General features: G+C 48.7%; 2 protein-coding genes across 5 annotated transcripts in view; one reads left to right on the top strand and one right to left on the bottom strand.

The window, feature by feature from the left end:
* Window positions 1-19204, bottom strand: part of NUP188 (nucleoporin 188) — a 49566-nt gene extending 30362 nt beyond the window's left edge. Inside the window, exons 1-14 of the mRNA XM_053282576.1 lie at window positions 19147-19204; window positions 12955-13009; window positions 11451-11524; window positions 10595-10679; window positions 10019-10099; window positions 9794-9838; window positions 9356-9448; window positions 8626-8745; window positions 7217-7428; window positions 5606-5720; window positions 4671-4868; window positions 3316-3405; window positions 2857-2922; window positions 1190-1309 (exon numbers count right to left, since the gene is read on the bottom strand). Of these exons, the coding sequence (XP_053138551.1) occupies window positions 1190-1309; window positions 2857-2922; window positions 3316-3405; window positions 4671-4868; window positions 5606-5720; window positions 7217-7428; window positions 8626-8745; window positions 9356-9448; window positions 9794-9838; window positions 10019-10099; window positions 10595-10679; window positions 11451-11524; window positions 12955-13009; window positions 19147-19199 (1407 nt within the window). The 5' untranslated portion in view covers window positions 19200-19204. The remainder of the gene's footprint in view (window positions 1-1189; window positions 1310-2856; window positions 2923-3315; window positions 3406-4670; window positions 4869-5605; window positions 5721-7216; window positions 7429-8625; window positions 8746-9355; window positions 9449-9793; window positions 9839-10018; window positions 10100-10594; window positions 10680-11450; window positions 11525-12954; window positions 13010-19146) is intronic.
* Window positions 19205-19311: 107 nt separating this feature from the next.
* Window positions 19312-23240, top strand: DOLK (dolichol kinase). 4 transcript variants are annotated; one of them, XM_053282589.1, is made up of 3 exons: window positions 19312-19466; window positions 20589-20722; window positions 21374-23240. In XM_053282589.1, exon 3 carries the CDS (start codon window positions 21492-21494, stop codon window positions 23058-23060), a length of 1569 nt encoding a protein of 522 aa, XP_053138564.1. In that variant the 5' UTR covers window positions 19312-19466; window positions 20589-20722; window positions 21374-21491; the 3' UTR covers window positions 23061-23240. The 4 variants fall into 4 exon arrangements, with proteins under 4 accessions (XP_053138564.1, XP_053138565.1, XP_053138566.1 ...); XM_053282590.1 differs by lacking the exon at window positions 19312-19466 and adding an exon at window positions 19666-19751; XM_053282591.1 differs by lacking the exon at window positions 19312-19466 and adding an exon at window positions 19763-19965.
* The last annotated feature ends 541 nt before the right edge of the window (window positions 23241-23781 follow it).

Here is a 23781-nt window from a genome sequence, read left to right as displayed (position 1 = left end):
GTCACCGGGTGATGGAGGCAGCCAGTTTGAAGGCAACGCCAGACAAAAGCGCCTCGATCCGCTGGACTGTCGCCCTCCAGCTGCACCCACCCACACATCCCCGGCAGGCTGGCTGCCTCTGGAAAAGCAGGGAGCGAGGAGAAGCGGCCCTCGTATAAAATACAGGGCATTTCTACAGACGGCTTGATCTTCAACATCTCCTCTTTCCTTTGCAAATCATGTCATAGGAACGCAGGGAGCTGCCATATACTGAGTCAGACCATCCGTCCATCTAGCTCAGGATTGTCTGCACAGACTGGCAGCGGCTTCTCCAAGGTTGCGGGCAGGAGTCTCTCTCGGCCTTATCTTGGAGATGCTGCCAGGGAGGGAACGTGGAACCTTCTGCATGCAAGCCGGCAGGTGCTCTTCCCAGAGCGGCCCCATCCCCTCAGGGGAATCTCTTCCAGTGCTCATGTGCAGTCTGTCTTGTTCAGCAATGTCTACACTGACTGGCAGCATCTCAGGTCTTTCCCAGCTCTACATGGAGATGCCAGGGGTTGAACCTGGGACCTTCTGCATGCTGCCTGAAGATGCTCTACCACTGAGTTACAGTCCCACCCTTAAGGGGAGAATATCTTGCAGCGCTCACACATTCAAATGCAAACCAAGGTGGACTCTGCTTAGCAAAGGGGAGAATTCATGCTTGCTACCTCCAGACCAGCTCTCCTCCCCTTCCTCCAAAGGAGCTCAGGCTGGCATACATCTTCCCATTTTATCCTCACAACAACCCTGTGAGGTGAGTGAGCCTGAAAGAATATGACTGCCCCACAGCCCCCCATTGAGTTTTGTATCTATTTATTTATTTATTTATCTAACATTTATATCCCACTCTTCGTCTGAGGAGCTAGAGTGGCGTACATGCTTATTTTTATCCCCACAACAACCCTGTGAGGTAGGTTAGGCTGAGAGATACAGGACTGGCCCAGAGTCACCCAGTGAGTTTCATGGCTGGATGGGGATTCGCACTCTGGTCTTCCCGGTCCTAGTCCAACACTAACCATGATGCTATGCAGGCTTAAATTTAAATCTCCATCTAAGTGGAGATTTCAGAGAAGGTCCCCCCAGTCAAACCCCAACGCTCTAACCACTACGCCACACCAAAGCCACAATAAGAGTTCTCTTTACCGCACTCCCCACTAGCAGCACGTACCTTTTTTGCTGTAGATTTATCTGAAATGAGAGCTGTGAGTAACTGCAGAAGAGGGGAGAGAAGGTGGGGGAACATCCCACAGACACTCTCCAAAATAATGCCCAGACCTGCAGTTGGTCCCTGGCATGAGAAACAAAATGAAATGATCAAAATCAGATGTTGATGAACACACACACACACACACAACACACACGCAACACACACTCTTGAGCCAGGCTCTCAAAATACCGTTCCGGTTAGGATCCCTGGCTGTGGAGTTCGACTACTGACATGTTTGGAGACAAGGGAGAAGGAACGTCCACACATGTACACTATCTCCTTTACGGAAATAAGAGGGACTTTGCATCCGACAAGCCACCTAATGGCGCAGCAGGGAAATGACTCGACTAGCAAGCCAGAGGTTGCCAGTTCAAATCCCCGCTGGGATGTTTCCCAGACTATGGGAAACACCTCTATCGGGCAGCAGCGATGTAGGAAGATGCAGAAATGCATCATCTCATACTGTGAGGGAGGAGGCAATGGTCAACCCCTCCTGTATTCTACCAAAGACAACCACAGGGCTCTGTGGGCGCCAGGAGTCGGCACCAACCCGAGGGCACACACTTGCATGCGACAATGCTGACTGCCCATGTAGGAACACGCTAGGTTTGGCATACAATTTCAGCTCAAGCAGAAATGGTTCAAGAAGGTATCGTCACCTTAAGCTGTGAACAAATGAGCAGAGTGGGGTGGGGGGGGTGGGGGGGCTACTCGGGAGCAAGCTCCACTCCCCTGTCCCATTTGCTCTTCAAGTGACTTGCTTAACTGGAACTGGAGCAAAAGTATCACCTATCCCCCTCGAACTGGAGATAAACTGCTTTCTTTGGTGGGGGAGAGGGGTAAAGGCACCTGCCTGGTTATCTGCCAAAGTACTATTTGATGCTCTCTTTTCGAAGGCTTCCCTGCCCCAGCCACTTTCTGTTAAAGCCTTTAAAATTGGTAATCAGTAGCATACAAGTCCAGTTTCTTTTCAAATTTTTTAAAAAAACAAACAGGTTCACCCAATGCTCTGAGTGAGATCTGAATGAGGCCCAAACGCAGCACATCTGCAGGCCCAAACTGCACTTCTGCCACAGGCTTAAATGCTACAGAATAGGGACGTGCACAAAATCCGCACGGACCAATTCCGATTCAAATCTAACTTGAATCGATTCGAAACCACGAGCAGAATAGAGATCCGTGTGAATCAATTCAAATTCATCCGAATTCAAAACAAAGTTGGCAGAGTCGAACTAATCTCCTCTGTTCAGTGGTTCAAAATCTAATCAATTATGATCTGAATAAAGGAGTGCGAATTTCATGCACATTCCTATTACAATGTAGTAAGTCTGGATGCGTCTTTAAATAACTGAAGCAAGGGCATAAATGGAGCCGAAACCTACGAGACGTTCACAAGATCTGCCTCCAGCAATCTGCACTTTGCTTTTGCACTCAACTCTGGGCCACTGGACAAATGTTTCTTTTTAGAAAGGAATGTATGTGAAGGAAATTAAAGTGAGAGGCTGCTCTTAAAATAGCAGAGAGGGATCTGAAGCCAAAAGAACTCACGTTCCCATCCAAGGCTTCGGTTACAAGAATACAATGGAAGGAAGCAAAGGGCCAAAGATCCCTCCCCAGAGTGGACTTACCATCTTCCAGACCAGCGGAGGAATGCTCGAAGCAGCCAGGACTTCACATGCAGTGTCTATGATGTCCTTTAGAGAGGGGGAAGGAAGAGAGCACACCCCATATTACACACAGCTCGTTTATTCAGATATTTTGGCCCGATCACACGACAGACCAGTTTCAAGACGGTTTAATTCGCCACTATAGGATATGGCAATGGGCACTTGCTTATGGAGAGAATTGTGGATAGATCTATTCGTCACAATCCTGTAGTGGTGAGTTCCTAATAAGTCCATATTGTGTGAAGGGCTTTCTTTAGTCAGTCCTGAATCTAGTAAATGGAACCTCCAGGTTCAGTGGAAGTATATCACTGAATACCCCATTGGGGATCAGCAATAGAGAAGGGCTGTTTCCTTCTGACCCTGAGCTTTGGCCTGATCTGATAGGGCTGCTCTGGCATTCTCAAACCTTTGGGCTCTTACCTGCTGGTTGCCTAGTGTGTGCAGCTCCAGGGAGGTCAGGACAAAGGAAAGCAGGCCGTAAATGCACATGCATGCTGTGCTGGCAATACACTGCAAAGCAAAGGAAGAGCTGATGAAGAGAAGAATGCCCATTTATGGAGGACAGGATGCGTCCCACTACCCACGGGGTGGCTTTTTCAGGGCCCCATCTTTAAGGGTTGTGGTGCCAGGCACTGAACCAACATCGTACAGCGAAGCGGCACGTGCTAATGCTAGTGGCAGACTAGGGGCGGAGAGACTCGGGTTCAAATCTCCGCTCAGCCATGAAGACTTGGGCCCGTCTTGGGCCATGAAGTCTTGGGCCATTTTACAGGGGGGCTGTGGAGATAAAGTGGGGCACGGGAGAAGCATGGACAATGCCCGAGCTCCTTGGACAAAGGTGGCGGGCTAGAAATAGAACAATCAGTACAACAGAAATAGCCCCTGTGCTGCAAGCATCAGAACTGGAATTCTCAACTAATGGTACAAACCAAATGGTCACCTTCCACCTATGGGCAATTCCAAAGGTGACGGAATCAGGCCACTTTCTCAACGACTATAACCATAAACCCCTGCTAACTTGGCAAGAGGCACCTTTTAACGTGGTGATTCTCTTTTATTGAGCAGGGGGAGAGTAACTGGCCCTCTCCACCCCCAGCACAGCATCCCTCCAGTGACTGTTGCTGGTATCTATCTTAGGTTTCTTTTTAGATTGTGAGCCCTTTGGGGACAGGGATCCATCTTATTTATTTATTATTTCTCTGTGTAAACCGCCCTGAGCCATTTTTGGAAAGCGGTATAGAAATCGAATAAATAAATAATAAATAAATAAGCAAATTTTCAAGTTGATTATATTTACCCACGGGCAAAAGAATATCTGCTACTATAAAGTCATAGTTTTGTAGAAGTATTATAGTGTCTGAAATGAGCAAAAACACATCAGTAACAAAATCAGAAACGGTGTCCTAAATTCCCGATTCCATGATCAACATATTCTGCACATTCCAGACTCTCTCTATAATATTTAAGGATTTTGTGAACATATGGCCTTATAACGAGGCGATATTATCCTGCCAGTGGGTATGTATAGTACCCGCTTGAAAGCCTGCATATGGTTACCGTCACTGAAAGAGCAGTAACATGCCTGGTTCCATTCCCCTTGGAATTGTCCCTATTCAGATCTTTCACACTTGGCTTCTTAGGTAACACACATATCAGTTTATACAGTTAGAGAGTGATTTCGAGTGGCCTCACTGTTAGGAGAGCAAGGGCCAAGATGCCAGAGACACAACCGTACCCAACATTAAAAGCCTTCCACCAGATCCCATGAAACTCACGTTTCCCTCGCTGCTTAGAGACCGGAGGAGCTTTGTGAGATACTGGAATACATTCAGCTGGATGGCGGCACTTCCCATACGCCTGATCACATTGGTCGATTCTTCTGAGCTCAAGGTATGGCGGAGCAAAGCCCAGGCCAAGAGGATTGGGGCATGATGGGAGATGTCCCCAAGGGTTAGCAGTAGGCTGTCCATTTCCTGCTCAGAACAGAGAGGAGAGAAATCCAAGTGATCGCTCAATATCCTGAACACGCACGAGAAATGAAGGCCCAGCAATCTGTGTTATGTATGCTTTCACACAGGTAATAGATTAAACCTGTGTTCTGTCCCACAGTTGCATTTGCCAGTCCCACTAACTGGGCAAAGAGGTACCTTTTTAATGGCAATTCTCTTTATTGAGCAGCAGGGAGAGCAACTGGCCCTATCCATCCCCAACACAGCATCCCTCCAGTGGCTGCAGCTGGTGTCTATCTTATGTTTCTTCTTTTAGATTGTGAGCCCTTTGGGGCCATTGTATTTATTTATATCTATCTAAGACGATAGAGTGGCAATGATATATGCATTCTCCCTTACTCCAGAGTAAAGGCAAGATATTAAGACCGCTTTAATGCTCAAGCAAAATCACTTAAAAACAAAGCTCTCACCAAATTTGGAGCAAACGCGTTTCAATGTTAAAGCATCATTCTCAATGCTCTATCTGTTCCCAATGCCCCAGCTGTTTGAGATAGAGCATTGAGAATGATGCTTTAACATTGAAACGCGTTTGCTCAGGTTTGGCAACAGCTTTTTAAAAAGTTATTTTACTTACACATTAAAGTGCTCTTAATAACTTATATCTAGTAAACCGCTTTGGAAACTTTTGTTGAAAAGTGGTGTATAAATATTTGGAGTAGTGTAGTAGTTATTGTAGAAAGAAAGATTTTATACAGATTTACCTGACGGAGCTGCCCATTGCCAGCAAACTTATGCTCTTCTTTCCTGTCATCCAAGACACGCTCATGAAGAGAATCAATTTCCAGGCCTTCCACTAGAATCAGAGCACTGAAGTAGCTAGAAGGAAAGAAAAACAAAAGAGTCAGAGTTGGAACACAGCAGAGCAGAGAAAAGCCAGTTTTGCATTTCTTCCATCAGCTCATGATTACAAAAAAGAAGAAACGCTGTGACTTTAGAAGCCAATCTAGAAAAGTTTCATTCTAAGAAGCTGATGGGTTCCACTGACACAGAAAACTGAAGAGGTTTTCTCCATAGCTTCCAGCCACAGATGCTCACCATGTGACCAACTGTGGCAGCTTTTGCAATGTACAAATTGGCCCTTTTATTTATTCTCTAGGTTTATATCTTGACCCTTCAAATATACAGGAGGCCCTCTTTATTCCCAAGGGTTCCATTTGCACCTGAAACCGCAAGTACAGAAACCACAAATAAATAAACCTTATCCTGTGGGAATCCAGGTGTTAGGTTCCTTAAACTTTAAAAAAAAAATTTTTTTTAGAATGACCAAAACAAGTCTTAAGAGGAATAAAGAACAATACCTTGCTCTCCAAACACCCACCCCCCACCCTGAATCCTCTAAAATTTGACAAATATTTGCAGGAGGGATATATATTTATTTATATTTATCATATTTTTATTTATTTATTTGCTGGGAGGGGAGAAGAGCCACAAAATGGCTCAATACTGCAAAACGGCTGCTGGAAATGACACCATACATCATTTGTAGCCATTCAGGAAGCACCGACGGGCAAATTTCACCAATTTTTCTACCCACGGATAACGAAACCAGGTTTCATAAAGCCCAACCATGGATACATGAAACCGTGATCAGTGAACAACAAGGGCCTCCTGTACATACTTTCAGGGTGGTCCACAGAAGCCAGTGCCTGACATGTTGACACATTATCCCCCCCCCAAAGATACATATGTGATTCATGCACGACTGTGGATTACGCCTGCTCTAGATGACAAAGAAGTCACATATGAACCAATCCTTGCAGACTAGTATATTGGCCACAAGCTATGGTCTGCAGCCTATCTTATGTAGCTCTTGGAAAGGGACCTCTCTCTGCCTAAGACCTTGGAGAGCCGTCAGTCACAGCGGATGATACTGGGACAGACTGACCAAATGGTCTAAATATATGGATAGGACGAAATTTGCTCGAACCAATTCAAATTCAAATTGAAAGAATTCAAATCGATTCAAATTCAAATTGATTCAAATTCAAATCGATTCAAATCTATTCAAATTCAAATCTATTCAAATTCAAATCGATTCAAATTCAAAACCACTGAATAGAGTGGAGATGCGCTCGAATCGATTCGAGCAAATTCCGTGGACATCCTTAAGTGCGTATCTATTTTGGAAATCCACTGCCCATCGCAGCATGTCCGCATGTGCCCCCCAAAAAGATGCATATGTGACTTTCACACATATGGATTCCACCATCGATTGCAAAGAATGAACGTGTGAAGCCGTTCGCCAAGATTAATTGATCTGGGCCAAGCTGTGATGGGTAGCAACCCATTTTCTCCGGGGGCACCGTACTCACCCAATGCGATCAACTAGGTGGTCCATGCTTTCATCGACCAGGTGCCTGTTGGTCTGCCTGGAGCCAAACCCCTGCTCCTTGAACATCTTGGCAAAAGCCAGCAGTTCCTCAGGGGCCATCTCAAAATAGGCGTAGTAAAGGAAAATGACTTCCAGCAGCATGGACTGCTCACGGAGGCACTGCACAAACCAGCGAGAGACTTGCCGCTCTGTCTGTTTAAGAAATAAAAATCCTGGCCATGTTACGTGCATCAAGCAAAAGCTAAACGTCCGCCTGAAATATGGGAGAAAGGATGAACGCCGGCACTGGATTCGGAGCCGGGTCCATGTGTCAGCAGATGATCAACGGTGGTAGGGAGAGCAGAAAAGCCTGGACTGGGTCCTACAGGGAAGCATTTCTGTATGCACTCATACAGTTCTACTATATGCAGTTTTATTTTTTAATGATTTTTGTACACCGCCCCAAACTTGCGCCCCTGGATGGTTTACAACAACAAATTAAAAACAATGTGAATCTACACTTCAAGTTAAAAACTTGGGTGAATAAATGTGTCTTTAGAGACTGTTTAAAAACTGTCAGTGATGGAGATGCTCTTATCTCAGCAGGGAGCACATTCCAGAGTCCCGGGGCAGCAACAGAGAAGCCACGCTCTGAGTAGCCACCAGACGCGAACCGGTGGCAACTGCAGACGGGCCAATGGGAAATGGGGCTCATAGTGGTTATCTTATATTGCCCACTGAAATGAGAAACACAAGGTATAGGAACATTAAAAAACTGCCTTATACCGAGTCAGGCCCTTGGTCCATCTAGCTCAGGGATTCTCAATGCTGGGTCCCCAGATGTTTTTGGACGTCAACTCCCATAATCCCCAACCAAAGGCCACTGGGGCTAGGGATTATGGGGGTTGAAGTCCAATAACATCTGGGAACCCAACGTTGAGGATCCCTGATCTAGCTCAGCATTGTCTACACTGACCGGCAGTGACTTCTCCAAGGTTACAGGCAGGAGTCTCTCCCAGCCCTACTTGGAGATGCTGCCAAGGACTGAGCCTGGGACCTTCTCCATGCAGATTCGCTTCCACTGAGCTATGGCCCCATCTCCTAAGGGGAATATCTCCAGGCCTGATCAACTTAGGCCCCCTAGCTGTTTTTTAACTACAACTCCCATAATCCCCAGCCACGATGTCCAATAACCAGGGATGATGGGAATTATAGGCCAACATCTGCAGGAGGGCCGAAACTGAGCAGCCCTGACTCTAGACAGTGCTCACATGTATACTCTCTCATCCACATGCAAACCAAGGCGGACCCTCCTTAGTAAAGGGGACAATTCAGGCTTGCTACCACACGAGCAGCAGCCCTCCTACCACATAAGATGCTGGAAGAAATAAGTCAAAAAGAACAACATACCATTAGACTTCCGTGCGTCTCCCACGTGGGTGCTTCTGCTTTATGCAGCTCTTCAAACTGCTGCCGGTAATTAAGAACCAGTTCCTTATCCAGCTTTTCCACACACTGCGAATACTGGGCCTTTCAAAAGCAGAGCAACATTTATTTAGATGCCGGGACGGGTCTACACCTACAAAGATTAGAAGCATTGGGACCATGGTTTTCCCCGTGACACGCTATGGATGCGAAAGCTGGACTTTGAAGAAGCAAGATAGGAAAAGCATTGACACTTTTGAACTTTGGTGCTGGAGAAGACTTTTGAGGAGACCATGGACAGCCAGGAAAGCAAACCAATGGATCCTAGAACAAATCAATCCAGAATTTCCACTCGAGGCACAAATGACCAGGCTCAAACTATCCTACTTTGGACACATTATGCGAAGACCCAGCTCCCTTGAGAAGTCCATCATGCTGGGGAAAGCTGAACGAAAGAGAAGAAGAGGACGACCAGCAGCAACGTGGATGGACTCTATCACGACAGCAATGAATGCCCCACTGAGAGACCTTAAAGGCCAAGTTGAAGACTGATCATCCTGGAAAGAATCTATCCATGAGGTTGCTAAGAGTCGACACTGACTTGATGGCACTTAATCAATCAATCAACATTTATGAAGGCAACACTGTATACAGATATTCTTGGAATACTCCAATTAGCAGGTGGCAGACTCAGGAAAGAAAGCACCACACTCACCACATAGGGGTGTCTCTCATCCTGGAAATACGTGAGAAGATGGAGAACACAGCGAAGAATACAAATCCTTTCCTCATAGTAGTAGTCGGCTAGCTGTGGGGGGAAAAATATCATTATCTGTATCACTTTCTGCATTTTCAGGGGCATGGCGGAAAAGACTTTGGAGTTTTCCATCCTGCCCCTCCTCGCTGTGTTGATTTGCTGAATATCCTGCCTGATTAAGGTTTCTGGAGGGTTTGCGACTGGAAATACACTGCTTTGAAGACTCGTTTTTAGTGACCCGTAAGGTCATCCACCATTTGTGCGGCAAAAACTCACTAGCGTGGACAACCCACCACACCTCACAAACAAGAGATCCCACACATGGGACTGAAGGCACCCAGAGAGGAGAATACAGACATATCCGTCTAAAATAAGATCGCTCGTTGAGTCACTGACCTTCAGTATTAGAGCTTGACTTTGCCTTTCATCTTGCAGGACAGTCTGAAAACCAAGAACACAATATAATCAATCGGTCTTTGGCAGGCAACCAAAACTCACGTCCAACTGCATTTTGGCTACCATTTCTGGCCACAGATTTCGAGTAATACAGCATAGATTCCCCTGCAAATATAACTACGTCTGTTAATTGGCCACTTGGTCAGCAACTTGCGAATTACCAACCTTTAATGAGTCCCTGGTTCCTCTGTAGTCCTCTTGCAGGTAACACTGTAACAGCTGCACACTCTGCTCTTCATTCAAACACTGGAATGACATATAAAGGCAAACCTCGTTATCTGCCAATCCACAGTCAGGTAACTGACACCCGACCTCAGTATACGGTCATTCCCGGCCGCCATTTTGTAAAAGGGAACCATTTTACGTGCCCATCTAGTTGTGGTCTGCCTCCCACCTCCTTTCGCCCTGAGGGATGCTGGGTGAAGGAGAGAGGAGATCCTGTCTTGTGGTAGCAAGCATGACTTGTCCCCTTTGCTAAGCAGGGTCTTCCCTGGTTGCATATGAATGGGAGACGACATGTATGAGCACTGTGAGAGATTCCCCTTAGGGGATGGAGCCACTCTGGGGAAAGCATCTAGATTCCAAGTTCCCTCCCGGGCAGCATCTTCAAGATAGGGCGGAGAGAGATTCCTGCCTGCAACCTGGGAGAAGCCGCTGCCAATCTGTGTAGACAATACTGGGCTAGATGGACCAAGGATCTGACTCAGTATATGGCAGCTTCTTATGTTCCTATGTACTCACCAAAAACTTGCTGACTCTCAGGCCCAGTTCCTTCAGTGGAGCAGCCACATTTTTATCACCTTTTACTTTTTCTGCTGAACTTGCGCTATGGGTTAAAGAAAGAAGAGATTGTTTTTTAATGAAAAAGGTGGGGAAGATCCAGGACTAGGTATTTAACCTGCTTAAATACCTTAAGTATGACATTTAACGCACCTGTATATATCGGGCAGCAGCGATATAGGAAGATGCTGAAAGGCATCATATAGGAGGCAATGGTAAACCCCTCCTGTATTCTACCAAAAGCCAACCGCACAGCTCTGTGGGTGCCAGGAGTGGAAATTGACTTGACAGCACACTTTACCTTTGCCTATAGGTGCCTTAAATGACATTTAAGGCTCCTGTATTATTTCACGGAGTTTTCCAGCAAAAAATGAATTTCTCTTTCCACTCTTAAGGATTTGTAGGCAGTACTTGCTGTGAGGAAGGTACAGGAAAGTCACTGGAATCTAGTCACCGGAACCCTCACCAAACGGCACAGAAGCTTCAAAGAAACACCACATGGAGGAATATGCCTCACACCGACTAAGACCCCTGGTCTGTTGAAGGCCTCATTTCACTACATTTATAACCCGCTCTTCCTCCAAAGAGCCCAGAGCAGTGTTCAGCACATTTAACCTGCCCTGCGAGGTAGGTTAGGCTGGAGAGAAGTGACTGGCCCAGAGTCACCCAGTGAGTTTCATGGCTGAATGGGGATGTGAACCTGGGCTTCCCTGGTTCTAATCCAACACTCTAAACCACTAGACCACACTGCCTCTCTGTCTCCTGCCTTGAAGTACCTACATCAGTGCAACACACACCCATAAGCAAACTGCCATACCTGGGTGGCTGGTAGTAGGAAAGGCCTTCCAGAAGCCTCTGCCCGTGTTTATTCAACTCTTCTGCAATCTGCTCCTAGAATGGAAAATGACAACACTGAATACAGAGTTCTCTGCCGTAAACAATTTTTTTTATTTCTACCACCATCTTATCTTATACAAAGCAGGAGGCAACGGAAAAGGGAAATCACAAAGAGCTGGGGCACACAAATATTGGTGAAACCTACTAGCCAGCCTCCATTTCTCCTCATCCCCCAATTTCATTCATTCATTCAGTTTCATTCATTCATTCAGTTTTCACTCATTCAGTTTCATTCATTCATTCACTCATTCAGTTTCATTCATTCATTCATTCATTCAATTTCTATACCGCCCTTCCAAAAATGGCTCAGGGTGGTTTACACAGAGAAATAACAAACAAATAAACAAACAAAATAAGATGGCTCCCTGCCCTCAAAGGGCTCACAATCTAAAAAGAAACATAAGACAGATACCAGCAACAGCCACTGGAGGGATGTTGTGCTGGGGGTGGATAGGGCCAGTTACTCTCCCTCTGCTCAATAAAGAGAATCACCACGGTAAAAGGTGCCTTTTTGCCCAGTTAGCAGGGGTTATCCTTGCCAGAAGGATGGGGCACTTGCCTCTGGCCAGTGGATTTTGGGGTGCTTGCAAAGCTCCTATTATTTAGATTCTGATGTGCAGAATGAGAGAGAATCGGAACAGCTTTTTGGCCTGACAACAGGTGAACAGGATAAGAAACAAGAGCACGTCAGACTGAGAAAGGGATAGGCTTCCAGTCACTGAGCCACCTCTGTTTTCAGTCTCAAGCCTACAACCTGGACAAATCAGGGAATTCCTTCCTGGGAAGTAAGGAAAGCAGACTGCTCTATTCCAGATCAGCCAGACTGCCCAGTCCATGAAAGGGAACAGCCGTACAAGAATACACCCACAAGCTTCCCAGTAGGTGGCTGCAGGAGATAGTAAGAATCAAACAAGGCAAGCGAAGAGAACGATGAAAAGCCTCACGGCATTGCTGTTGGGAGGACAGTACTAGGAGGAGAAGGAGCAAGGCGGAAGTCATTATATGCAAGCAGAAGGCTTTGAAAACCATCATCAAGGAACATGGTCTAACTCAGCCCTGCACAACATAAGGCCTGGGGGCCAGATCATTTTTGGTGGCCCAGGTAGCCAGCCACAGGAGGAGCCCCAAAATTTGGCCTTTGTGTGGGGCTGGAACAGTCAGGTGCCCACTGACTGAGCAAGGACAGGCCTTATTTTGGGGGCACTACCTTTGGTTAAAATTGTGAGCCCCTGCAGGGAGGGAAGGACCCACAACTAACTAGTAATTGCTTTAATGTTTATCTGTATCATTTTACGACAACAATTAATGCCCTGAAGACTGACCGCCCCCCCCCCCCCGCCCCCAGCAATACATCGTCAGGAATGCTTCTGGCCAAATGGGACATTTGAGTTGTGCACCCCCGGTGTAACCCATCCTCTACTTACTGGTTCTCTCAGCGCAGATCTGCCCAGCAAAATGGTCCATAGCTCTCTGCTGCTCCTAGGGACAGAAATTAAGCCAATGGGTTACGATCTTCCAACCAGGACCAAAGAGCCCAACATGCTGACGGGCTACAGAACTACCGGCAGGAGAAGAGCAAGGCCCTCGCTGCCGCAGGGCCCTTCAGACACCATTGGACTGAAGGCAGGAATGGGATGTAGCCTAGCTAGTCCCTTGGTTGCTTCACACCACGCACGGACACACATTGCTCCTGGTTCCTGAGAGACATGGGGCATTCTGGCAAGAGGGCAGGTCTTGAGGCACCCAGACCATAAGCCAGGAAAAGCTTTGAAGAGCAAGATCTGCACTCTGAATAGATCCCTGAAACTAACGGTACGACAGCAGCGATGGGCTGGATGAAACGGAATCCAAATAAGACAGAGGTACTTATTGTGCGGGGTCGGAACTCGGGAGATGGTTTCGATCTGCCAGTTCTGGGTGTGGGGTCACACTTCCCCAGAAGGAACAGGTACGCAGTCTGGGAGTACTTCTGGATCCAAATCTCTCCCTGGGGTCCCAAGTTGAGGTGGTGGCCAGAGGTGCTTTCTATCAGCTTCGGCTGATGCACCAGCAGCGCCCATTTCTTGAAAGAAACGACCTCAGAACAGTAGGACATACGCTGTTAACTTCCAGACTTGACTACTGCAATGAGCTCTATGTGGGGCTGCCTTTGTCCACAGTCCAGAAACTGCAGTTGGTACAGAATGCAGCAGCCAGGCTGGTCATGCAGTCATCTCGGAGAGACCACATTACAGTTCTCCTATACTAAAAGAACGACACTGGCTACCAATAAATTTCCTGGCAAGATACAACGTGCTGGTTATAATCTATAAAGCCCTAAACAGCTGTTGTTTTAAATCATTTTAAGGTTTTCAATTCTTGTCTGAATTCGTTTTATGTTGTTGGAAACTGCCTGGAGACAGAAATTTGGGACGGTCTACAAATTTGGTAAGTAAATCACAGGGAGCCAGTATAGATGGTGAAAGATGGGAGCTTCATGCAGCCTTCTATGTGGTTCCAGTTACTAGCAGGAGCCCTTCACAAGATCACATCACATCTTCTACAGCCCAATCCGAGGATACAGTCACATGTGTTCCATTTTCCAGACAGGGACTTACCCCTGAAGAATTTATAACAGGTAATCAACGACAACGCCTATGCAATAAAGTGAAGAAATGACAAGCAAGACTGGTATTCAGGAGCTATCTATCACAGAAGAGACAGACAACTGTTCACTGTCAGCTACAACTAAAACTGCACCAACATAGCACGAGTTACTTCCAGCCTTTCCTCCTCCGTAATGCTATTTCTCTCACACACACCACTAATCTAAGGCAGCAAATACAGGCCACAAAAGGAAGACACAGAATCGGCAGCAAGTCGAGATGCCTACATATCCACTCAGAAAACACAATTACAGTGCTTCTATTAATGTTGTTATTAAGTGTCGACAAAACTAAGCCAGATGGGTCAGTAAAAGGTTGCTGCCAGTCAGTGTAGACAATACTGACTATATGGACCAATGGGACAACTTAATCTAAGGCAGCTTCAAACACCCTTTTGCGGATGGGGCTGTAGGTCAGTGGGGATACCTATTTTGCATGCAGAAAGACCCGGGCACAATCCCAGGTATTTCCATGTACGGACGAGAAAGACCCATCTGAAGACCTGGAGAGACGCTGCCAGTCAGTGTCGACCAGGGCTGCACAACTTAGAGCCTCCTGCAGATGCTGAACTACAACTCCCATCATCCCTGACTCTTGGCCTCTGTGGCTGGGGTAGACACTACCAGGGATGCGCACGGAACCGGTTCGATTGACTGGCGGTTCTGCCGGTTCGAAGGCAGGGGGGTCGACTTTAAGGGCGGGGGAGGGCGCACTTCCCCCTCCCTCCACTTCTCCCCCCCCCCGCCAGCGCCCCATTTGCAAAGGGACTGTCAGGGCGGCAGTGTACCTCCCTGCTGCCCCGTGGCCTCCTCGGTCTCTACGTCACCGGAAGTACCTGGCGTGCCTGCGCACGTCAGCGCCTGAGTGCGCACGACACACAGGCACTCCCAACGGGCATGCTCGTGAGTGTGATGTGTGTGCCAATGCGCGTCAGATTCTTCCAGTGACATAGGGACGGAGGAGGCAACAGGGCAGCAAGGAGGTACGCTGCTACTCTGACAGTCCCTTTGAAAATGGAGGGCCGGGGGGCAGGGGAAGCGGAGGGAGGGGTAAGTGCACCCTCCGCCGACCATAAATTCAACACCCTGCACACACCTTCGAACTTCCCCCGTCCAGTTCCGTGCACATCCCTAGACACTACTGAGCTAGATGGGCCAACAGTCTGACTGTAAGACAAACCTATATGCACAGAAATTAATAATATCAGCCATACCACCAGGGGCTCATTCTCCTGTACATCTTTCAGTGTGATATATCTACCATCACTGTTCACAACACCTTTTTTGCTGTTTACGTGAAACAAACTGAGCCGTTCCCCTGGGAACTATGGAGAGAATAAATGGACGCAAACCTGACATCACACTTGGCGACATCCAAAAACCGGTGGGAGCAACCGTCACCTTTCAAGTCCACTTCGCTGCCGACCTCAATAATTCAACAAAACAAACCTCAAATTATGTATCGCCAGCCCGCCTTTCCGGTGAAGTGCCTTTCTAAATACCGCTTACAAATGGTTAGAACAAAACCACAACGGTAAATTAAAACAATCTCAGCAGTATAAAACAACAGAGAAGGCGGCTTTTAAAAGCTGGAGTCTGACAAACCTGAGCAAATAAAAAGCTCTTCCTTGGGCACGGAAAATAAAACACTCTCAGCACCAGCCGCACATCCCTAGGAAGAGCACCTGCTTACACGCAAAAGGTCCCAGGTTCAATCCCTGGCAGCATCTCCAGATAGGGCTGGGAAAGATACCTGCCTGAATCCTTGAAGAACTGCTGCCAGCCAGTGCAGACAATTCTAAGCTAGATGGACCAATGGTCAGACTCAGTCTAAGACAGTTTTCATAGCTCAGAAGCAGAGCATCTGCTTTGCAGGAAGAAGGTCCCAGGTTCAATCCCTAACATCTCCAGGTAGGGCTAGGAAAGACTCCTGCCTGGGTAGACAATACTGAGCTAAATGGATCAATGATCTGACTAGGTATAAGGCAGCTTCCTATGTTCCTAGGACTTTGACCGGTAATAACCAGCACCTTGAATTGAGCCCAAAAATGGACCAGGGGTCGGTGAACCTCTATCAAGACTGGGAAGATGTGTTCCATACAGCCGTTGCCAGTTGGCAACCTAAACACAATATTTCAAACTTAACGGTAGTTAGTATGGGAAGCGAGCTGGCCTTGTGGTAGCAAGCATGAATTGTCCCCTTTACTAAGCAGGGTCCTCACTGGCTTGCATTTGAATGGGACATGTGAGCCCATTGAACATGGGCCCCCCCGAACATGTGAGCACTGTGAGATATTCTTGTCAGGGGGTGGGGCCGCTCTGGGAAGAGCATCTGCCTGCTTGCATGCAGGAGGTTCCAAGTTCCCTCCAAGATTGGGCTGAGAGAGGCTCCTGCCTGCAACCTTGGAGAAGCTGCTGCCAGCCTGTGGAGACAATCCTGAGCTAGATGGACCAAGGGTCTGACTCCGTAGAAGGCAGCTGCCTGTGTTCCTATGCTCCTGAACCATCCTCACAAGTAGCTCCACATATCTCAGATTGCAATAATCCAACCAGGATATTACCAGAACATAGATAGGAATGGTCTGTCCAGGAGAGGCTACGGTTAGCATAGCAACCAAAAGCTGACCAAGGAAGCCACCTTGGGCATCTGTTGAAACAGCCAGACCTAACAGCACTCCCAACCTGTGAACCTGCTCTTTCAAAGAAAGTGCAGCCCCATCCAAAAGCAAGCCCAAACAGCACAGACAGATCGCCCACTACCTGCCTCTCGGTCTTGCCAGTTCCTCAGCCTTCATCCATTCAAAGGGAGACCCCAGTGTCAAAATGGAGTCATTGGTGACTTTGGTCATCAAGCTCATTCTAGTGAATCTGGATTCCATTTAGAGAGGGGGCACCTTCCCAAATAAGAAGCTAATTATTCCTCTATACGTATTAGATAAGCAGAACAAGGAAGAGAGTAGCATCGCCAGGGACTGCTAACAGGACAGTGTTCTAATCTTGTAATATACACACACACTTCCCTGCCAACTGAGGATACCATCACACCTCGGACAGGCCATGAGGCACCATGCTCAACAAACTGTAGAGAAGGTTGGAGGTTTTCAATCCGTTGCTTCCTGCAGCAATCTGTTAAAGCATGCCTGACAGTCTCTGTTTGGGAACCTCAATTTACTGAATTAAAAATGGAATAGAAGTCCTGGAGCTGGTGTCCACTGGATGAATAGAGATTTCCAAAACCAACCCCCGTGAAGACAACTTCATGGCAACAGTGTGTGTGTCAAATGAGGAAACCTGCATGCCTCCAATCTGACAGATTTTACACAGGCATGTATCTGTCTAGAGAGACATAAAAAAACACAATATGTACACACAAACACACAATATGAATCTGTGTGTGTATGGACATGTATATATGTGTGGGTGTGCGTACTCACACACAGGGCTAGACAGATAAGGTTTATTTTGATATGTATGAGATGACAAGATTTCCAGTTAGTATAACTGTGGACATCTGTAGGTTTACTGTAGCAATCAGTTGTTTTATTGTTATCAATAGTCAGGGTAATATCAAGCAATTGGATATATACATATACACACTGGCGATGTGTGTGTGTTTGTTTATTATACACACACAAACTTTTTAAAACTGGAAACAGAACTCTATGCAAGTATTTTCTGATTGCCAGAAAGATGCAAAGAGAACAGCATACATTTATTACTGATTAACAAGCAGGAATATGCACATTATAGCTCTATTCACTAACTGACAAGTTTATACATTTATTTATTTATTTATTTGTTCACAGACATACACACACATTCTTGTTGATTAACAGCATCCTTCTGGGATCCAGAATACACTTGCATGGAGTTCTATTTGCAGATTTAAAAATTCCCTCTCTATATATACAGACATATTATCAGTCTATCTGTCTATAATCACACACAAGATACAGGCACAAAATATAGACTCATACATAATATCACAAATGTGGAGAGACAAGTTAGACAGTTAGACAATGGGCTGGGACCAGGAGAGCCGAGTTCAAATCCACATTCAGGCAAGCAACTCCCTGGGTGACCCTGGGCCAGTGGCTTCTCTCTCAGCCAAACCTACCTCACAGGGTTGTTCTGAGGAGAGAGAAAAAGCCACCAGCGCTGTCCTGAACTCCTGCAGGGAAGGGCAGGGATAAGGGGCAGGCGGAGAGCTGGCCTTGTGGGAGCAAGCATAGATTGTCCCGTTTGCTAACAGGGTCCACCCTGGCTTGCATTTGAATGGGAAACTAGGTGTGTGAGCACTGGCAGAAATTCCCCTCAGGGGATGGGGCCACTCAGGGAAGAGCACCTGCCTGCTGGCCTGCAGAAGGTGCCAAGTGGGCATCACACTGGCACCTGCAAGACAGAGCAGAGAAAGACTCCTGCCTGCCACCTTGGAGAAGCCGCTGCCAGTCTGGGTAGACAATCCCGAGCTAGACGGACGCAGGGTCTGACTCTGCTGAAGCAGCTTCCTCTGTTCCTAGGAGATGCTGCCAGTCCGTGCAGGCAATCCTGAGCTAGAGGGATCAGGGGTCAGACTCAGGGTAAGGCAGCTGCCCAGGTTCACCCCAAGGGCGGCAGCCGAGGAAGAGGCGGCGGCGGCGCCGGCGGCGGCTCTACCTGTCCTCAGGTAGCCACGTGCTGCCGCTGCTGCTGCTGCCGCCTCCTCCCCTCGCGGGACACACAAGCCTGCCTGCCTGCGCCAGCGGCGCGGCTCCTTCCCATCCCGACTCACAACCACCCTGCGAGGTAGGCCAGGGCCCGGGGGGGGGCTCATCACGGGGACCCGGCTCTTCCTCGAGGCGCCCGACTGAGGCTGACCCTTCCTCCGTGCCCCGGGCTGGAGGCCGCCCGCCCTCCTGAATTTAATTTTTCCCCGCTCTCCCCACGCCTTCCCCACAGAGACTGACCAGCGCGCGCTCCTCTTCGCCCTTACCTCGCGCACAGCCCGCCGGCCGCCATTTTCTCTCCCCTCTCACGTGACCCCATCCCTCTCCTCCTCCTCCCCCCTCCCTCCCACCTTTCAGTCCAGTCAGTCCCCGAGGAGGAAGAGGAGCCGAGACGGCGGGCCAGTCCGTGTCACGTGACGCCGGCGGGCGCCACGCCCTTCCCCGCGGGAGCCGTTGATGGTTGGTGGACGTGACGCTCCCTGGCCGTCACGTGACGCGGCGGCTTGGCCCTGCGCCGACAAGATGGCGGCGCCCAGCCGGGTGCGGGAGTGAAAGAGAGCTCGGCAGGGTAGCGGGCGACGCGGAGGTGAGCGGCTGCCGAGAAATGGCCCCCAGCGGGGGTCGGCTAGGCTACCCCAGCTGTGATGGAGCTACCACTCCGTCCCGTCCGCCTCTCCTCCACCGCAACTGATTGTGGCTGGGGAAGGCAACCTTGGCTCTCCCGCTCTTGTTGAACTGCAACTCCCGGCATGCCGTGCCACAATTTATTGCGGCTGGGGCTGATGGGAGTTGTAGTTCAGCAGCAGAGAGCGAGCCGCGGTCGCTTACCCCCCGGAGCCTCTGGTGGATGCGCTCGTGTCTCTCGGTCTTTGTAAGCGGAGGGGTAGCGCCGGATTAGTGGGAGGTGGTGCATGTTGTGGTGGTGGATCCCCGTAATGTCCACACTGTACAGTCGTCTGGATGAGGGTATAATTATCAACCAGGGTAGAGGTGATGATGTGTTTGCAGTGCTTGGTGTGATTGACAAATACGTTTTGGGGAGAAGATCTGGATTCTGGTTCTTTGCCAAGGGCCTTGCACATAAGGTACTATGCCAAGATTATAGGTAGGAGGCTGCCTTATACTCACTCGGGTATTATAGTGGTTCATCAAGTCCTGTATTGATCATAGGTACATAACTCAGTACATAGCATTGATCGTGGGTGTGCAGACAAAAATCCTAGAGACGTAGGAAGCAGCCTTATACTGAGTCCAGTATATTGGTCTATCAAGCCCTGTATTGTGCATAGATCAATTCATAACGTTGATCACAGCTATACAGACAAAGACAGTAGATACCTAGAAAGCTGCCTTATACTGTGCCAGGTACGTTGGTCCAACAAGTTCTGTATTGTCTGCACTGGGGTGGCCAGCTGGAGGCTAGACAGCTGTTGCTAGACTACAGCTTGCATATTACAGCAGGGAATGATGGGAGCTGTAGACCAACAACAGAGCCTTAGGTTGACCATCCTAATATACGTAGATTGGCCGTGAGTAATCCTTCAGGGTTCCAGATGGATATTTCTCTGCCCTACCCGAAGATACTATCAGAAAACGAACCTTGGACCTTCTGCATGCAAAGCAAAGTTGTTTTTTTCCTGATTCTTCCCACTCTGTTTCAGATGCTGTGGACAGATAACAATGTACCTTTCTCTTGTTCTATTTTCAGAACTGCCTTGTGAGATAGGGGCCCATCCATCCTCCTGCCCCGTGAGCTTTATGACTAAGCAAGGATTTGAACCTGGCTCTACCACATCCAAACCCCACATCCAAGTCCACTGAACCAAGGCCACAGTTTGATAGGTAAGAAACATAGCATTGCAGAATGCATCTGATTGGTCCAGGGTTCCTAGACGCCTGTTCACAGGTGTTTGAAGACACACATCTGCTTGTCTGTATGTTGCTGCAGAGAACTGTGGTGTACATGCAGCAACTGTATTTGCTATACAGAGTCTGGAGCTGTCGAAACTTCAGATTGTGTAGAATGCTGACCAATACTCCGCTGAGATTGTGTAGAATGCTCTGTGCTGCTTCCACCTTCAGAGGTGCTGTATTATTATATTAGGGATTTTAAAAAGCATATTTAATTATTTTTCTGGAGGGTATGATGAGTTTAATCATCAAAAGGGGGGCTGTGGGCCCAGGCCCCAGATCTTTTAGGTATCTAGCAACACCCCTGATGGGAGGGCACTGTCCTACCCAGCAACGGTATCCAGCTACTGAATGAGGAAGGAAGAGAATCCCTCTTACCCAGCGGGGGGCTAGCTGATGATCACAGCCAGCACCTCCTACCTTGTTTTTTCCTCCTACACAATCAAAAAACAGGAGAGCACGCAGCTGCCAAAACTGGGAGGGAATCTGCTTGCCCTACCCAGTTGATGGCCATATGAATGAGCCTTATATCGTGTGTGTGTGTGTGTAGCATGACTAACCCCTTGCTTTGGTTTCGTCTAGGAACAGCATTAAGATGCAAGGTAACGCTTGACTTCGGAACAAGAAACTCTCTTTGGGAAATACTGGATCAAAGCAGCCGCTGAGATTTTTGAAGCGCCAGGCACAGCTCGCCACCACCATGCTGAACAAACCCGTCCTCGTGGAATCCCTCATTGTGTTTGCCGTGGTGCTGTGCGTCCACAGTAGTGTGTGGGACCGCTTCTCCTGGTGCGCCATTGCCCTGGCGATCCAGGCTTTTTACATCCAGTTCAAATGGGACCATCTGCTTCGGCTGGGCAGTGCCGTCTTCCAGTTCCGCACGGCGGCCAACAGCGGCCTCTTGCCGGCCTGCATGGCCGTGCCCTTGCTGGGCATCGTGATGAAGGAAAGGTGCCAGGCGGCTGGCATGGTGTACTTTGAGCGCTTGGGCATTGTCGTGGCCTCCACCGGCATGGCGATCGCCCTCTTCCTCTCCGTGATCGCCCTCGGCATTACCAAGCCCGTCCCGACCCACACCTGCATCCTTTCCGGGATTGCCGGCAGCCTGATCGTCTACACCATGAAGCATTCGCTGGCTGTCTCAGAAGTCATCGAGGTCCTAGAAGTGCTGCTTATCTTTGTCTACCTCAGCATGATCTTGTTATACCTGTTACCTCGCTGCTTCACGCCCGGAGAGGCGCTGCTTATCCTCATGGGGATCAGTTTTGTCCTGAATCAGCTCATTAAACGGTCGCTGAACGTCGTCGAAGGCAGGGGAGACCCGATCGACTTCTTCCTCCTCGTGGTGGTGGTGGGCGTCGTCCTCCTTGGGGTCTTCTTCACGGCTCTCTTCTTCTTCATGGACTCGGGGACCTGGATCTCCTCCATGTTCTTCCACATGATGACCGCGGTGCTCGGCCTGGGAGTCGTCATGCCCTGGCTGTACCGCTTGATCCGGAGGAATCCCTTGTTCTGGCTCTTCCAGTTCCTGGGGCAAACGCAGACCAGGGTTTACCTCCTTGCCTACTGGGCCCTGCTGGCCGCTTCGGCGTGCGTGGTGGTCTTCTACCAAAACGCAAAGCGGTCCGGCTCGAAGAAGCACCAGGCTTCGACGGTCACCCGGAAATACTTCCATTTCATTGTGGTGGCGACATATGTTCCGGGACTCATCTACGACCGCCAGCTGCTCTACGTTGCCGCCGTGGTGTGCCTGGCGGCCTTCATCCTTCTCGAGTACATCCGCTACTTTACGATCAAACCCTTCGGCCACATGCTCAGACACTTGCTCTCTCTCTTCTTGGATGAACGGGACAGCGGCCCTCTGATCCTGACCCACATCTACCTTCTCCTCGGGATGTCCCTCCCCATATGGCTCTTCCCCAGAGCTTGTGCCCCCAAAGGGACCTTGGACAGAGCGGGGGCTTTGGCTCCCTATGCGGGGGTCCTGTCTGTGGGCATTGGAGATGCGGTGGCCTCCATCTTTGGCAGTACGGTGGGGGAAATCAAGTGGCCAGGAACCAAGAAGACCTTCGAAGGGACCATGACGGCAATCTTTGCCCAAATCATCGCCGTTGCGGTCATCCTGATCTTCGACAGCGCTGTGGATCTCAACGCCAGCTACTCCTGGATTCTGTTCTCCATTAGTTTGGTTTCCCTTTTAGAAGCCTACACGACCCAAGTGGACAACTTAATCCTGCCTCTCTACCTCCAGATACTCCTGATGGCTTAGGGACCTTGGTAGGAAAAGACTTCCCTTTTGATAGAGAGAAGGGTGCGAATGGCCTGCGTCTCGGTATGTGGACGACTCAGTCGGTCTCTTGCCGTGCAACGTGTGTGGCGCACAGAACGGATCATGTCCAAAATTTGCTCTTTGATCAAGTGAATATTTAATACAAATGCAATTGCAGCAGCTTTTGTCGCTGGTTCTTTTTCATTTCACTTCTGAATTCATTCCAGAGGTGCAGGAAGGGAGTTGCTTCATGTTTACAATTTAAAATGGCATAGAACTTAACCCAGGGATTTTCAGCCAGGGGTACGTGAACCCCTGGGGGTACTCTGAGGGGGGTACATGGAGCCCTCCAGACTCATGCACAGACTGCACCATTGGCTCCAGATCAGCAAGGATTCCTCTTGCCAGCCAAGACAAGGGGGTGGGGAGTGTCAAGTAGCATCCAGGAGAGGGGAGGAGTGTCAGGCAGCATCCTTCCCTCACTGAGCATCAGGCAGCCTCCCTCCCTTGCTGCTGGGCCTTTCAGTCAGGAAGGGGTGTGCCGAACCTGAGCATAAAGTCACGAGGAGAGAAGAAAGAGGGAAATTCAGGGCCATGCCAGGCCAAAGGGCATGCTGTGGAACCCGGGCCACCAGGTTCCAGAACACTGAAAAAGGAGATCACAGCATAGAGTTAAGGGCAGATTCACTTGGCTTGTATTTTATTTTCCACCAATCATGGC

Source organism: Hemicordylus capensis, chromosome 17, assembly GCF_027244095.1.
Source record: "Hemicordylus capensis ecotype Gifberg chromosome 17, rHemCap1.1.pri, whole genome shotgun sequence".
Lineage (NCBI taxonomy): Eukaryota > Metazoa > Chordata > Lepidosauria > Squamata > Cordylidae > Hemicordylus > Hemicordylus capensis.
The sequence above is the reverse complement of the archived record's forward strand: the minus strand, read 5'-3'. Positions and strand labels throughout refer to the sequence as shown.

Coding starts and splice junctions, on each gene's coding strand:
- DOLK (XM_053282589.1), top strand. CDS start 21,492: ATGCTGAACAAACCCGTCCTCGTGGAATCCCTCATTGTGTTTGCCGTG.